This window comes from Labrus bergylta, chromosome 20, assembly GCF_963930695.1.
Source record: "Labrus bergylta chromosome 20, fLabBer1.1, whole genome shotgun sequence".
In the NCBI taxonomy this organism is placed as follows: Eukaryota; Metazoa; Chordata; class Actinopteri; order Labriformes; family Labridae; genus Labrus; species Labrus bergylta.
Window position 1 is genome coordinate 13001694 of NC_089214.1, and position 16090 is coordinate 13017783.

A 16090-nucleotide genomic window follows, 5' to 3' on the forward strand; every position below is an offset into this window, starting at 1 on the left:
TTTTGGCTGATGGACTCACTGAGTGAGTAGGTGTAATAATAACACTATGCACTCTGACCTATAAGGAGGCTGAGAGGAGGCGAGCATGATGGGAAGGCGGCAAAAAGCTCCAAAATGCTGAGGCTGGGGTCCCTCACAAACAGGTTGTAATCTGCGGCGCCTTGTTTACTGCAGAGCTCCTGCAGCCTCCTCTTCTGCACACTGTCCCCTGTATGCTCCACCAGTGCACGGAGAAATGCCTGATGGGAGACAGAAATCAGATGTTAAATCACTTGAAGCTATTTTGCATATCAGAAGAGATTTCCCCCCCACACAGTTTTTCTTCCTTAGATTTAATTTCTTGACTGTAAAGAGAAGAGACATTCGTGCCTTTTCGAACTATGTCACAAGCTTCAATGCCACATTGCACAGGTCTGCTCTTGTGTCTTTCCCTCCTGTCTGTGTGTGTCTTCCTGTTGGTCACTGATGGGCAGGTATCATGCAGCAGCTGGAAAGACCTGAATAGTCTCCCAGGTACATTCAAGACCCAGCAGTCAACCCACGCCCCTCCCTCTTGTCGCTCCTATTAGCACCCGGTCTTTGTTTAACTATTTAGTTCTGCAGTTAATGTCCAAACTCCAAACCACACAACCTGCACCACACATCATAAACTAAATTATTTTGCAAATGATTACTGTTGAAGCCTCAAACGTTTGCACCATTTAGTTGAGCTATGTTTTCAGTTGCTATTTGTCATGACTTGTGAGATGGATCATGCCAATGTGGGAGCTTGTAACGGGTTAACCCCGAGAAACCTAAGTATCTTGACGCCTAAGTGAAATATATGTTAGACACAATCATTGCCGAGCCTTCTTCATCTAGTTGGGCTTTCCAGAGTCGAGCAGCACACCCGGGTTTTTGTCGTAACTTTTGTGAGTTAGACTCTTTTCCTCTTCCCAGCATGTGAGACTGTGTTGATAAGACTGTGTTGAACATTTCAGAAGCTCATGACCAAATATTTAGGGGAATTGGGAGGGTTGTGCAGTCTACTTGGAAGGCGTTGTTGTATGTTCTGATACTTGATCTAAATTTAATCAATTTGACTGGACATGTAATATATATGACTTCTAGGGTAAGGTAGTTGTAGGTTTTGACACAAGTCCAGTGATAGAAAAGGCAGTTTTATTATGCAGAGTTCACTTGCTGCCCCCATGAAATATTTTTTTTAAAAGCTTCTAAAGATCCGGAGATATTAGCAGAGGCAAACAGAGTCATGTAATCCTTTTAAAAATGCATCTAAATCAATTAATGCCATCAGTTATTGAGATTAAGATGCAGAAACGGCTGCTGTTTAACTGGCATTGCATTCATTACTGTTAATGTGATTGTTGGCTTTGATGTAACTTAACAGGATTAAAAGCATCATGAAGAAGGAATATTGAAATGCATCTCCTGAACTACTTTTGGATTAATTTCACTTTAGGCTGCATCAATTAATCTCTCTGATGTAGCAATCACATCTTCTGAATATCTGTCATGCCTAAGTGTCCTGTATAATTCCAGTAATTCATTATACTTTACGAGTGTTTGAAAGGAGAGATTAGTGGTGTATACTTGTAGCTTGCTGTGGAAGAATTATTATACCCACTCTCCAATCCTTCCTGTACAGACAAGACTTCAGCACTAGTGTCTGTGTTGGGCTAAGTCTGCGGTTAGCTTCAGTAATAACATTCACATTTGTCTCAGTAGAAAAGATGAGAGAGGGCATGCCAAATATATCTCTTTGTATTCAATGGCGTTATGCAAATTACTAGGAATTGTACGTTCTAAGTGTCTGGGGTGATTTTCTTTCACTATTCTAAAAATGATGGTGTATAAAGATTATAGAGGCTGTAAATGCTTTAGTAGAACAGATTAACTGCTTGTATTACACAGACAGGTGTTGTAAAATAAAACTCTTACTGCGTTGTAAGTCTCAAGGCAACTTTTCATCCTGGAACTATCTTTTTAGTGCAGAAATTTAATAATGGAGCAAAAATACAGCAGACAAGTGAAGTACCGTAATAGGAGCTTTTACGATAATGATGCGAGAACTTTTCACACACACACACACACACACACACACACACACACACACACACACACACACACACACACACACACACACACACACACACACACACACACACACACACACACACACACACACACACACACACACACACACACTTTTTTGTACACTGTCCCTGATTCAAATAAACTTAACTAAACCTGTCCTGAGAGACTATATGAGTAGCCATCTTCATGATCTAACAACCAAAAACATTCCACAGCAACAGGTAATATGCTACACTGAAAAGCAGCCTAGCTGTAAAACAGTGTGTGGACAAACAGTACCTTCTTAGGAACACTTCTGATCTCTAGACACCATGTGAGCAGGTACAGCAGAGAAATGTTCTGGGGGATGTAGGGTGGCACCAGAGCACCTATAAACACAGAGAAAAGCACATTTGGAAGGACGTTGAAAAAAATAAAAAAAATTGTTTTATGTTTTGTTACAATGTTCCTGTTTAAAAGTACATTTGGGACATATTTGCCTTTTTTCTTAGTGTCTTTACGCAGAGATATGTTTACTAGATGGTTCCTCTGGTCAGACAGGGCCAATCCGTGGAGCATGTCCTCCACCTCAGAGGCCCTGTTTGGGCAAAACACATCAAACGAATCCCCAGGCTGATAGCTCATTAACTGGTGGGCCAAGAAAAAAAAAAAAAAAAAAAAGCATTAATAGCTCACATTGGATTGAGCTGAGTTCATTTCAGCTTAGAGCATTATTCTGTCATGCTTACAGAGATGTCCAGCTCCAAGCAAAGGGCAGTTTTGACTGAATCTCCTCGGGTCAGCTGAACTGCCCTGGATATGGGAACCTCGTGAAGACTGTCTCTGTTCGCTGGTCCATCAACCTGAAGAAAGACTTGATTGATGAAGGATAGAATAAGGCAAAAATACTGGTTTTAAAAGTCGTATCATTCCTTACCTGTTCTATGATTTCTGCCTCCTGAAGAGAGACATCCAGGTAGGAAGGAGGCAGAGCGGGAACATTAAGAGAGGACTCAGACAGCGGTGGCAGCGAGCGTGTCAGTGAGGCTGCCAGTGCAACACCGGGAACTCCAGCATCCCCAGTTTGAGTCTCTTGTTTTGATGTAGAAACACTGGCGGCATCGTGAAACTGGGATGCCAATCCGTCACTTCCCAAAGGAGTAGCTGGAACCAGATCAGAAACAGCAGTCTGTGTAGCTGAAGCTGAAGATGAAGCAGCAGATGCAAATTTGGAGACAGTCTCTAAAGATGAATTGGCTGAATTGCAGTTCTGTTGGTCAGTGATGCTTAAGAGGCTTAGTTGGACATCTGGTATGGATGAATCTTCCTTTGTTGATTCCCCTGCTTCCCCTTTCAAGCAACTAGTCCTATCAGAAGCCATTTTTGATAATGCAGCTTTTATTGCTTTCCAGAGCCCTTCAAGCCAGGGGTCCAATACCACCTCCAGCCTAAAAAAAACAAAATCCACAGAATTTTAGACAGCAGTGAAACAAAAAGAACAGAAAGAGATTGGTTGGGTAAAAAGGCTGGAAGTTTTTTTTCTCTAAACTTACCCTACACCATCATCTGCATATCCTGTTGCATAGAATTGTTCGGCTCCAAGTTCCTGTAGACGGCGCTCAATAGTCTTCCCACAATTACAGAAATTTGCATAATTTGTGTCTCCTAAAGCTGCAGCAGACAAAACAAAAACAGGTGATCATGTCTTGAGCAAGAGACTGTTCAGTAAACATTCTGCAATGATCAACTCATTTAAACACAACTAATTTTGCAAATCAATCTCCCCGTATTTTCAGACAAAGAGCTCTGAGAAGTTACCTAAAAGTGCATAGCAAAGGTGTTTATAGTGGTCAGCGGGGAGGGTCTTCTTCTTGATGCTCTTTACAAATTGAAGGGTATTGTCTGGCGGTTCCCCGTCTCCAGTAGTGGACACAACAAACACCACTGGGGCACTCTCCTTCTCCAAATCGTACTGGAACCAATTATATGATTTATCAATGACCTGTGTTTCCACAAATCCACGTGAACACAATCTACATTTCCAAAATCATCAGGCAACACCCTTTTTTTAAAAAGCATCCAAGTGAAGTGGTTATCACGTGCAATAGTTACCTTGTCATTTTGGTCCAGGCAACTAAGCTCAGCGACCAGTCCGTGCTGCTCTGCCTCCTCAGCAATCCCTTCTGCTATGGACTGGGCTTGTCCTTTCTGAGACCCGTACAGAACCACGAACCGAGGTTTCACCTCACAGGGCATCCTAGTGGGTCAAAAACCACTTTATTAAAACATTTCAATCAATTGTTTTTTGTTGTTGTTGTTGTTGAGCTTTGTCTTCATATCAGCTTGGCCAACATCCTGTTCATTTTGACAGGCAAACAGACTACCATTGTGCAGCCCTCAAAACATAAACCTCAACACCACCATAAATAGTAGCCTCCCCGGATGTTACGTCAGTGTTGTCGTTTGCCAGCGTCACTAAAAGTGCACATGGACCCCAGCTTGTTATACATATTGTGATAACAAACTCTACATATAAAAGGACATGTGTCATATAAGTGTTTAACTCAGGGACGTCTTCTGCTGAATATCTGATACCTTTTCACTGTTCTGTCTCACGGCAGATTCGCCTTTTAGCCAACACACACCCTCCCCTCGAGAGTTGAAAGTTACCCCATTTAAAACTTACTATGACTGCCCATATATCGTTTAAGAGCAGAACATAGTAGAGTGAAGTTTTCTCGGAAGATATGTAATTTTTACCTTTTCAAAACAGCTGTAGAAATCCACAAATTCCTGTCCTTCCCTTCCCATAAGCCTGTAAGGTCCTTCCCCTCGATTCTGTCATCACTGGAATTCTCGCGATACCCAGAGTGCACAGGCTGTGGTTGAACGTGATCGGACGAAACCATATCGTTAAAACATATATACGTTTTTTTTTAAAGTTCCTACCTGAAATACTATGCGTGGAAGCCGTGTGTTTTTTTCCAAATCATTTCTCAAAATCCCAGTTAATTATGTCACCATTTTTTGTTCATATTTTTGCTTTAAATGGTTAATAAGAAACACTTCACCCTACTTGGTTCCGCCCTCCCCGCCCGTGGAGTCTTCCAGAAGTCGCCGGCAGACTCGTGCGGCTTTGCAGCTCAGCCTCACTCCCAAGTTTTCACCTTAAAATCGGACACATTTCACCGTTAAACACCCACTAGAAGTCCTAATACATCAGCCAGCATGTCCTCATTGGGGACTCTCGCGTTCGACGAGTATGGGAGACCCTTCATCATCATTAAAGACCAGGACACGAAGACGCGGTTATCTGGGATTGACGCGTTGAAGGTACAATGAGCTAGCTGGCCTTATAGCTGTGTCACGTTGGTTAGCAAAACTTAGCGATGTTGCATTCGTTGCATTGCGTTGACTGCGTTTAGGCAACACCGTATGTGTCAAGGAGAAGCTATCGAAGCATATTGTGTTCTGATTATGTTATCTGCTGGCGCATTAAAAGCAAGTTATCTTTAGCCAAATGGATTAGCTCGTCATGCTAACAGTGAGGCCCATGTGCTTTGTGGCGTATGGCCGGTGGGTGTTGCTGCACAGGGCTGTTCCCTAATTCTTCATTATGTGTGCATGTTTGTCCAACGTGATGGAGACATTTTCTTTTGAACACAGTTGAAAACATTTTATTTGTATTGTTTGTTAATGTTTGGATGTTTTTTTTTTGTATTGCAGTCTCATATTATGGCAGCCAAAGCTGTGGCGTCAACACTTAAAACATCACTGGGACCTAATGGTGAGTAAGAACCAACTTGGTTAAATCATTGAGCATATTTTGAGTTTACGTAAAATGTTATTGCATTTTTTTTTTTATTATTTATTATATTGTACTCAATAAATATAATTTCCTTACTATCAATTGTTAAAGCAATGCTTTCTTTAAGTCAAGCTCCCACATCATTTCTCATAAACCATTTTCTCCCCCCCCCCCCCCCCCCCCCCCCCCAATAAAACTTCCAGGTCTTGACAAGATGATGGTTGACAGGGATGGAGAGGTGACTGTCACTAACGATGGAGCCACTATTCTCTCCATGATGGACCTGGACCACCAGGTTGCCAAGCTTATGGTGGAGCTGTCCAAGTCACAGGATGATGAGATTGGTGATGGAACCACTGGAGTTGTTGGTATGGATGGCACTACATGGGATCTAATGTGAAATTTTAAGGGCTGAAAACATGGCTTTCTGGGCTTCTTAATGTTCTGATGGGTCCAACACGGGGTTTAACCTGTTTAACTTATAAAATTACAAACCCAGATAGGTGTGACTGATTTCTCAGCACATTGAGAAATATGCCTTTCTCATAGATATGCAATCAATTCTAAGCATCATTTTGCCAGTAAATTCTGGCCATATGAAAACAAAAAATCTGATTTTAAAAATGCCAATCATGATTTTATCATAATTCTTTTTCCACACTGATCTTAAAGACTAATTAGTAATTTACTGATTTGACTCATACTTATTTCTCTGTATAATGTAAAGCTGTGCTGATAAGTTTAGTCTATTTGAAAAATGTTTGTTGCACCAAAATGTCTTTCCCTACATTCTGATCATTTTTTTTATGTACAATTTGAGGATTTTCTGCACACTTTAAAATAATCATTTAGTATTCTGTCCTCTTTTGTGTCTTTAAATCTATTTTAGTGTTCATCGGGATTTTTACACAATGATGCATTCATTTGAAAACATGTGGACTTCAAGTTTGCATGTTTTCAGATGGCTTGTCGTTTCTGTGCAGTTTGAGTCCTGCAGAATACTTAAAAATTAAGCTTCATACAAGTAGCCTTTGCGCAGGCTTTGTCGTTTCTATGACTTTACTGGACTTTATAGAACGGTAAAATAATCAAACATACTCCATAATGTGATGATTCTGTGACACATAATCAAAATAAGTTTGACTGAAAGAAGAGTTTAATTCATAGAGGGGGGTTCTGCGATCTCTCTGCTTTGGCAGATCGTCAACACAATCCTTCACGATCTAAGATCGTCTCTCGCACACCGCTACATGAGCAAAATCAGTTAAGGATAATACTTTATTGATTCCCAGAGGGGAAATTCGGGCATTGCAGCAGCACAGACAAGTAAGCTCAAAATACACATTAAACAGAATAGATAAGATAAATAAAAAATAAAATATGGGGTATATACAAGTGAAAGAAGTGAAATTCTTTCACTCTCACTGTCTTCTTGGATATTCCTACCAAACCCCTAGTAAAAGTTCCATGTGAACTTTGGGTGAGCTGATGTGAGAACACAGCTGTAAAATAACCACTAATAATTCAGAGGTGTTGATGACTTTTACATCCTGTTACCGGTTCACAACCATGGCCAGTACGATACCCATGGAAGTAACTGTTTAGTTACGGTTTCTGTTCCACAGTGTGTTCTTGTGCTGATGTCAAACGTCATCTAGCACTGATGTATAAGCAAAAACTGTCAGTACAGCGTCAGACTGTGTCGCTTTGTCCGTGCTACATTTCCTATGACAGACGTGTGAACAACAAACTCCGGAAGTTTTCAGGAATGCATGTGCAAATGGCTCAAAATGTCCTTGCACATTTCGGCCACATTCCAGTAATTGCCTTTGTAAATATCTTACTCTCATTCTCCTCCTCAGTTCTAGCTGGGGCTCTGCTTGAGCAGGCCGAGCAACTGCTGGACCGTGGGATCCACCCCATCAGGATCTCTGACGGTTACGACCAGGCCGCACGCTTCGCTATCGAGCAGTTGGACAAAATTGCAGAAATTCTACCCTGTGACCCCAACAACACAGAACCTCTCATTGAGACCGCCATGACAACGCTGGGATCCAAAATGTGGGTATTTCAGACACAAGTGCAGATTTTGCTGTTATGTGTCAATACATTTGCATTGTATTCCATTACTTTACTACATTTAATTTACAGTTTATCGGGTAATAATAATAGTTGTGCTATATATCATAAGTTAGCAGTGTACAAGATAAATTGGTAACTTTGTGTATAATGCCAATTTACTGATTTGGACTATCATACTGCAGATGTAAAAAGAAAAAAACTAATATCAGAGTCTAGCAAATTACAAACCTGAAATGTTGACTCCCGAGACTTAGAAAGAGATTAACTTGTGGATGACTGCCTCTCACTCTGTCCCCATCACGTAAATGTCTTGAGAAGTGTCTGTGTGCCTGGCAGATGATTTTAGCTTGTTGCACCCGCTGTATTATTAATGACCCACATTGTCTTTCAGCATCAACCGTTGCCACAGACAGATGGCTGAGATTGCAGTGAACGCCGTCCTCACCGTGGCAGATATGGAGAGGAAGGATGTCGACTTTGAGCTCATCAAGATGGAGGGAAAAGTTGGAGGGAAGCTGGAGGACACACAGCTCGTCAAGGGAGTCATCGTTGACAAGGAGTTCAGCCACCCTCAGATGCCTAAGGTACAAATATTTAACCTTTGATTTCATATGAAATTAAATAGTGAATGCGAGAAATGTAACAACATAAGTAATGATTCTGCAGCAACAATACAAATTTTCTTGCATGTTTTTGTACTGTCACAATGAGATCCTGATGCTAGCATATTCTTTTTACAATCCAGGTTCTGAAAGATGTCAAAATCGCTATCCTTACCTGCCCATTTGAGCCCCCTAAGCCCAAGACCAAGCATAAGTTGGATGTGACCTCTGTGGAAGACTACAAAGCCCTTCAGAAGTATGAAAAGGAGAAGTTTGAAGAGATGATCCATCAGGTCAGAAGTGAAGCATCTCCAGCATTAGAAACTTGACTCCCCATGTTGTTGATCTTAATATATATATATATATACTCTTACTTCTGTTTCAGGTCAAAAGTAACGGCGCTAACTTGGCAATTTGCCAGTGGGGCTTTGATGATGAAGCCAACCATCTCCTGCTGCAGAACGAGTTGCCGGCTGTGCGCTGGGTTGGAGGGCCTGAGATTGAGGTAAGACATGAACTCCTTGATAGATTAATTGATTTAGCACTACATTAACTCTTGGATCAATTGTGTGTTCTCATTTTGTGACACAAGTGATGATGCTTGAAACAAGATTTAATTTGTTTTCTCTGCAGTTGATTGCCATTGCCACAGGAGGGCGCATCGTGCCGAGGTTCAGTGAGCTGACTCCAGAGAAGCTCGGCTCGGCTGGCATAGTAAAGGAGATCTCCTTCGGCACCACAAAGGATCACATGTTGGTCATCCAGGAGTGCAAAAACACCAGGGCCGTTACCATTTTCATCCGTGGAGGCAACAAAATGGTAATTACAATTGTGACTTTTTTTTTTTATTCTGCCTAGATACCCCTACATTTGTTAACCCACTGTACGCCTTTGTATTTACCTTTTACTATATCTACTGCTTTAGATAATTGAAGAGGCTAAGCGCGCTCTCCATGATGCTCTGTGTGTCATTCGCAATCTGGTAAAAGACAACCGTGTGGTGTATGGAGGAGGAGCTTCAGAGATTTCATGTGCTCTTGCTGTCAACCAGGCCGCAGATAGGGTAAGGAATCCTAACACCTGCTAATACTTTAGGTTTTTTTTTGTAAGCTCCTTTTCTCCCATCTTCCTTTACAGTGAAAAATACTGTTCATATTTTTGTGCTGCTCTGATCTGTTTGTTTTTCTGCCCCTCTCCTTTTTTTAGTGCCCATCATTGGAACAGTATGCTATGAGGTCATTTGCCGATGCTCTGGAGGTTATCCCAATGGCTCTGGCTGAGAACAGCGGGCTGAACCCAATCCAGACCATGACAGAGATCAGAGCCAAACAGGTCAAAGAGAACAACCCTTACTTGGGCGTCGACTGTCTTAACAACAACACCAATGGTAAGAAAGCTGCATGTCTGACAATTCCAGCATTGCCCTTAAATGTTAACAGTCAAAGAAATAGTTGAAGGATAATAAAAAATAAATGTATCTTCCCTACACAGACATGAAGCAGCAACACGTTGTCGAGACTCTGATTGGCAAGAAGCAGCAGATCCTACTCGCCACTCAAGTAGTGAAGATGATCCTAAAGATTGACGACATCCGAAGCCCAGGAGAGAGCGAGGACTGAAGGCCTCATGGAGCATGTTAATGTTTCTGAGCTGCTCTAGAGGTTGTAGGCACTTCCCCGAGCACCATTTACAACCCGCACTGCATATTGCTATTTATCATTTGATACAAAATGTTCAAGCTGTTGACGTATCATAGTCTCCATTAAAATGTTGGTCCGTAGAAACTTTCAGACTTTTGTTTTGATTTCAAGCCCCAAATAAGCTTTATTTATGTATTGTCACATGCACATTGGATTTTTCATTTAAAAAAAACATCTTTATTTTCTACATACAATACATTTTAAATTGCATGCTTCCATTAAGGTACCACTGCATTAATAATGACTTGGCAGAAGTGCTGATTAGTTTTATCTTCACTGTAAATCACATTTCATTACAATCAATACAAATCACAGTTCCTCTGTATCCACAGCCTCAAGAACATTTAGACCTCTGACATAAAATTGCAAAAAAGATTTAAACAGCTTTAATATCAGCCATCATACTAAACCATGACCACCAATCACAACCATTAGTATGCTGTGAAGGACACATTTAATACTGAACTCTTTCAGTTTTTCATTCGGCCAACATAAAAGATAATTGTATAAAAAAATACAATGCATGGCTCTAGCATAGTGTCGCTGATTATTTATACCTGACCTTCTCATTTACATGTACTTATTGAGCCAGTTGATTAAGTCTGCTCTGGCCTCCAGGATGCTGGGTTTGTCGTCTGGGTTCATTTCCTCATTCTTTCGGTGGACAAAGCCATGAGTCTGACCAGGAAAGATCTTCACCTGATAATCAGTCTTGCATTTCTCCTTTAGCTTCGCCTCAAGGCCATTCACCTGAAGAGTTTAGGGATATTAGTACTGGTATGTAATATGTAAAGTATACTCATGAGAGATCATACAGACCTGGTCCAGCGGGATATAGGAGTCATTCCCACCAAAGATGAACAGCGTAGGAAACTTCAGTCCATACCTGTCCTCTTGGTCACGGATGATCCCTGCACAGAATCACACGAGCCCATCATATAAAGAACCATGTATGTTCACTATTATGCATGCTTTCCATTTGTACTTTTAGACACGAGTAGCCCACTCTAATGTTTGCACAGTCATGTTAAATCACTGAGCAAGTAGTATTGCAGACCGTAGAGTGACACTCCAGCTTTGATGTCTGGATAATTGAGAGACAGGTAATGGGTGCCTCTCCCTCCCCAGCAGAAGCCCACTACTCCAATGTGTTTGGCCCCACACTGCTCCTTCAGGAACCTCAACATTGCATCCACCTCTCTGGAGAAGGAAATGTAAAAAATCCATGTTTTCAACAATTCATACAGGAAAGAAGTGAGGATGGTCACTTTTAAAAACAGCACATCATACAATAAGCTCCCAATTAATGAAAGCAGAAACTAGAAATAATGGTACATCAACTGCTTAAATAAAAAAAAGGTTTTATAGTTACTTCTTAATGTCTGTTGCGCTTCTCTCTTTAAGCCACTCCTGTAGTGTGGACCAGTCATGTGACGGGGTCCATGGCTCCTTGCCAACAAAGAAGTCCGGACAGACTGTACTGCTCAGCGAGAACAAAAACACTGTCACCGGTTGATATTGTTACCACAACACAGCAGGTTATCATGTAGCACAAGGTCTTTACAGTGTCATGCCACATATTCTGAAATGTAGGGGGGGCTATTAAAAAAAGTCTCAATTCCTCCACTATGATACATCCCTAGAGAGATGCTCCGTTAAACCTGATTCATGCTTCTTGCAGTCGGCGTGGAGATATTGCACAATGTCGGCCAGCATGAGGAAAGTGCACGGAGCGTCTGAGGGCTCAGCTGCGCACCTCCAAGATTCTTTAACAGCGCTGACCGCGTTGCAATGAATGGCTGGTTACATTACAAATTTGAACAGTGTAACGTACTCCCGGGCCCTGTACTGAAGAGTCAGTCCGTTCTTCGGCCCGTGTTGAGCCGTATGCAACGACCCAACGTTCACAGGGACCGTGAGCACCGACGAAGCATGAATCAGGTCTTAGTCACACTGCCCTAAACCTTTGTATTAACAAAACCATAATACTTATTGTAAACCCTTGTTGACTTCAAAATGACAGACACAACATGTTTATCGTTACCTTGGAAACACCGGATGTTAAGTAGAGGACCGCTGTATAAGGAAGCGGGAACTGCTACTGACGTACTTTTGCTGTATGTGCCGCTGTGTTAAAAACGTAATGTAAATTATGCTTGGATAAATTGTCAGGTGCCTTAACATCCGTACAGTATTTGGTTCTGTCTGGCCTGGTCATTGAAACTAGTGCCTCAACGTTATCGTTTGTTATTGTTTTCATTGAGAGCCCCCTGGAGGTGGATTAACAGACTGTGCGTTGCACTGGTCCCCGGTCTCCCCTACAGCAGCCTACACTGGTCTACTCACGTGTATCCATTAGAAGCGAGCATATCAGCCATGTATCTGGTGTTGGGAAGCTCCCAGCCAAAGATGTCGTGTATGACAATGATGGCCTTGTCAGATGCAGCAGATGGTTTAACAACATAAGATTTGATGTGCTCTATCTGGACCTCCTGACCGAGCCCCCCATACTCCATCCGATCACCGATATCACAGGGACATGGCTTGGCTTCATTCGCCATCTGCTGACAAACAGGAGCAGACAAGACAGTTCAGAGTCAGCTGGGAATTTTAAAGTTTAAAGTAAAAACTAAAGTTCGCCGTGCCTTTCGTTTTGGATTTTTTTTTTTTTTTTTTTTTTTACTTTATCATGTAAGCAGAAATTGCACCCGTAGCTTTAACCCCTGTTCTGCATCTGTTGTGACGAAAACCGAAGTAGTCTAAAATATGTGCAAATAGAAACCATACCGTGTAGTTCTACGATTTCCAACCACAACGAAGGTTTTTTGCAGGACTCAGGAGCTTTCAGGCAAAGTCATAGGGCAAAGTTCTTCTTTTTCTTCTTTGGTATTTTCTGGAGGTTTTGCACCCGTAAATGTCGCATTACCGCCACCCACTGTATTTTATCAGTTCACTTTTCCAACAGTGCGCATATTCCCAGTTTCCACTTTTCCACCCAGTGAGCCATGTTCTCGTAATTGTCCGCTCTGTTCAGTCAAAGTGGTCAAAGTTCATCGGTTGCCGAAGCTTGTGAGCAAAGTCAACCCTGTCAAGACCTTCAAAATAAAAGCTTTTAAGCTATTTTAAATGTGAGAAGATTTGAGAGAACCCTAAATAGGTGGTGGTGGTGGGGGGGGGGGGAAATATTGTTTAAATGCAAATTCTTCTGTTCAAAATTAAACAGCAGGTTTATTTCCTAAAGACTCCTCCAGTCTCTAAAGTATTTTAAGTAAAAACAATGATTACATTTTTGCAACATTTAACATCTGTGAAAACAAATAATAAACCCTAAAATAGACAGATAGATTCAAAAGGGCTTTATTGACAAAAGGAAACATATTTACATTGGCAATGTGGGGAAAAAAAGGAATAAAGGAAGGAGGATTTTCTTCATTATAATATACATAAAAACAGTTGTTGATTAACTTAAAAAAAATACATGTTGAAAATATAACTGTTCTTATACATACAAATATATACAGATGAGTCCATATATTAGGATAAAATAGAAAAAATGTAAGAAGAATGAAGTTCCTACTCTTTTTTTTGTGCATATTTAGATATATGTTTTGTATGTACTTGTAAAGGCATAGAGAAACAAGGAGCTTTTCTCTATTAATTGACGTTCTGCTGTATCTATCAGCCTATTTGTTAATTCTACACATGTCAAGGTCCAATGGGTGGTTAAGGACTAGTATTGAAAAGGCACCGCTGGGATTTGAACCCAGGATCTCCTGTTTACTAGACAGGCGCTTTAACCAACTAAGCCACGGCGCCGATAATTATTAGAGGTCACGGCCATTACAGATCTCACAATCAACCATCTCATAATGAGCCACTCCAGAAATTAAGTTTTCCATTTAAAACATTATCTTCATAACAATCTTCTGCCTAAGGCTCGCTGTCCATCTGCCTCTCCGTCAGACCTTTTAGTGTTGCACTAGTCGATGAAAAAATAAACCATATCAAAATCTTCCCTGAGGCTAATTTGTTACTTTTTTCTGAAGCACCAACCTAAATTTTAAATGACAAAATAAATAACAAGAAAGCTTTTGCCATTTATCTGCATAAGTATCTATGTATTCATATATGTAAAGGCCTACATTTATAACATGTGAAATAAGTTGTTCTTATTTTTGAGGAGGCTGTTTCAAAGAAAATAACTATTAAGTAATCATTTTGTTTTTTTATTTAGTAGTAAGTAGTAGCTCGTACAAACTATTCTACGACAATAAACATGTTTTCAAAAGGTTGACAAAGTTAAACCTGAAAAAAGTAAGCAGACAATTCAAATAAAAACATGTGGAGTAGTCAACATCAATAATATAAAATGTAAACATCTGGAGTAAAATATCGATATTTCTCTTTTTTTTTCAGAAGAGGGGTCGCAGTTGTAAAAAGTTTTAAAAAGAAAACTTTAGTTCAACTCTCATCCTGCAGATGGCGCTGTTTATCATGGGGTTATGGTACATGACGATATAAGATAATAAGATAAGATAAGATATACTTTAGTCATCCCAGCAGGGAAATTTAGGTGTTCCAGCAGCCAGCATACATACAAATACACAACACAACACATGTATACATACATATCTCACCCATACAAAAAAACATGAGCCAACAATACATAGCCAGGATAAAAAAAAGTGGTATGGATGGTCCATGTGCATAAGCAGCTGTTACTCATAGATAACAGTACAAAATACTAGCTCTGCCAGTGCATAGTATGATAGATAAATATAGAATTATTATTAAAAAAAATCAGTCAAGCATGCAAATATACAGGTGCAAAATACAGTTTGATATGTGCAGCTCAGGTTAAAGTTTAAAAGTTTAAATGTCTTCTGTCCTTACTTAAAGGGGAGTCGATATAAAGTGCAATTGCAGTAGGTAAAAAAGTATTTCTAAATCTGTCCTTTTTGCAGCTTATAATAATAATATAATAATAATGACTTTATTTATATAGAACCTTTTAAAAACACAGGTTTACAAAGTGCTTTGACAAACAGCAAAAACAAGAACAAAGCAAACTAAACCAAACACAGAAGAACATTAACAACAGTAAGAATATAACAGATGCAAAATACTAAAAATAATTAAATACAATTCAACAGAAAAGAACCCAAAGTGCACGATACCCAACAGACATATATAACCCGACCATCACAAGAACCATGATAAGAACCCAGGCAACACAAGAACCCAACAACACGAGCTGAGACCAAGAGGACCAAAGATTTAAAAAAATGTAAGAAACTAAAAGAACTGAAAAAAATAAATAAAAAGATAACAGCAATAAGAAGGTAAGAGCAGTAAAATAAATAGAAACAAGTGGTTAAAGGATAAAAACAAAAAATATAATATTAATAAAAAAATAAATATGAAACATAAATAGACAAAGTAAGTAAGATAAGAAATTACCAAGTTAAAACACAAGACGAGATTAAGATATGAGCATAAATACGAGATAAGAGCATAAATAAAAAAAACAGTAAGAAGTAAAAGAAGATACAAATAGTAAAACCAGTAAGAAAAGACATTAAGAAGACGACATCACATAAAAACAAGTCTGTAAAAGTAGCTATATATTGATGTAAAAGACAATAAATCAAGAACACTTTATCTTATTCAAATACATACGTTTAGTGCTGACTGGATATTTAATGAGTGATATATGAAAATGTATAAATAGGCTATTTAAATGCCTTCACGAGCAACATGACGGTTGCTATGGAAGTGTCTCCTGCCGTAAAGCTGACACCGCTGCCGTTCAGTAACACTGT

The 16090-nt window shown here is 40.0% G+C and overlaps 3 protein-coding genes and 1 non-coding gene across 4 annotated transcripts in view; 1 reads left to right on the plus strand and 3 right to left on the minus strand.

Moving 5' to 3' along the window:
• The window catches only part of mtrr (5-methyltetrahydrofolate-homocysteine methyltransferase reductase), a 28985-nt gene extending 24011 nt beyond the window's left edge, over positions 1 to 4974 (minus strand). Inside the window, exons 1-9 of the mRNA XM_020646603.3 lie at positions 4837 to 4974; positions 4189 to 4333; positions 3895 to 4048; positions 3630 to 3747; positions 3014 to 3524; positions 2826 to 2939; positions 2577 to 2724; positions 2377 to 2465; positions 59 to 239 (exon numbers count right to left, since the gene is read on the minus strand). Of these exons, the coding sequence (XP_020502259.2) occupies positions 59 to 239; positions 2377 to 2465; positions 2577 to 2724; positions 2826 to 2939; positions 3014 to 3524; positions 3630 to 3747; positions 3895 to 4048; positions 4189 to 4332 (1459 nt within the window). The 5' untranslated portion in view covers position 4333; positions 4837 to 4974. The remainder of the gene's footprint in view (positions 1 to 58; positions 240 to 2376; positions 2466 to 2576; positions 2725 to 2825; positions 2940 to 3013; positions 3525 to 3629; positions 3748 to 3894; positions 4049 to 4188; positions 4334 to 4836) is intronic.
• A 193-nt stretch (positions 4975 to 5167) lies between these two features.
• On the plus strand, positions 5168 to 10358 carry cct5 (chaperonin containing TCP1, subunit 5 (epsilon)). Its single transcript, XM_020646580.2, has 11 exons — positions 5168 to 5409; positions 5803 to 5863; positions 6088 to 6252; positions 7747 to 7945; positions 8358 to 8550; positions 8712 to 8861; positions 8954 to 9073; positions 9202 to 9387; positions 9494 to 9631; positions 9775 to 9955; positions 10060 to 10358. Exons 1-11 carry the CDS (start codon positions 5305 to 5307, stop codon positions 10185 to 10187), a joined length of 1626 nt encoding a protein of 541 aa, XP_020502236.1. The 5' UTR covers positions 5168 to 5304; the 3' UTR covers positions 10188 to 10358.
• Positions 10359 to 10740: 382 nt separating this feature from the next.
• cmbl (carboxymethylenebutenolidase homolog (Pseudomonas)) lies at positions 10741 to 13317 on the minus strand. Its single transcript, XM_020646592.3, has 6 exons — positions 13056 to 13317; positions 12615 to 12829; positions 11641 to 11748; positions 11326 to 11468; positions 11088 to 11179; positions 10741 to 11018 (listed from the first exon to the last, which is right to left on the minus strand). The coding sequence occupies exons 2-6, from the start codon at positions 12827 to 12829 to the stop codon at positions 10839 to 10841; spliced, it is 738 nt and encodes a 245-aa protein (XP_020502248.1). The 5' UTR covers positions 13056 to 13317; the 3' UTR covers positions 10741 to 10838.
• Positions 13318 to 14010: 693 nt separating this feature from the next.
• On the minus strand, positions 14011 to 14084 carry trnat-agu (transfer RNA threonine (anticodon AGU)). Its single transcript has one exon. It is a non-coding gene; the product is annotated as a tRNA-Thr (tRNA).
• Positions 14085 to 16090: the final 2006 nt, after the last annotated feature.

Excerpts from the sequence above, each read along its gene's own strand:
- cct5 (XM_020646580.2), top strand. The coding sequence starts at position 5,305 with ATGTCCTCATTGGGGACTCTCGCGTTCGACGAGTATGGGAGACCCTTC. Across the intron at positions 8,551-8,711 it reads GCCACCCTCAGATGCCTAAG|GTTCTGAAAGATGTCAAAAT; the intron begins GTACAAATATTT and ends TTTACAATCCAG. Across the intron at positions 8,862-8,953 it reads TTGAAGAGATGATCCATCAG|GTCAAAAGTAACGGCGCTAA; the intron begins GTCAGAAGTGAA and ends CTTCTGTTTCAG.
- cmbl (XM_020646592.3), bottom strand. The coding sequence starts at position 12,829 with ATGGCGAATGAAGCCAAGCCATGTCCCTGTGATATCGGTGATCGGATG. Across the intron at positions 11,469-11,640 it reads AGCGCAACAGACATTAAGAA|AGAGGTGGATGCAATGTTGA; the intron begins GTAACTATAAAA and ends TTCCTTCTCCAG. Across the intron at positions 11,019-11,087 it reads CCTATATCCCGCTGGACCAG|GTGAATGGCCTTGAGGCGAA; the intron begins GTCTGTATGATC and ends TAAACTCTTCAG.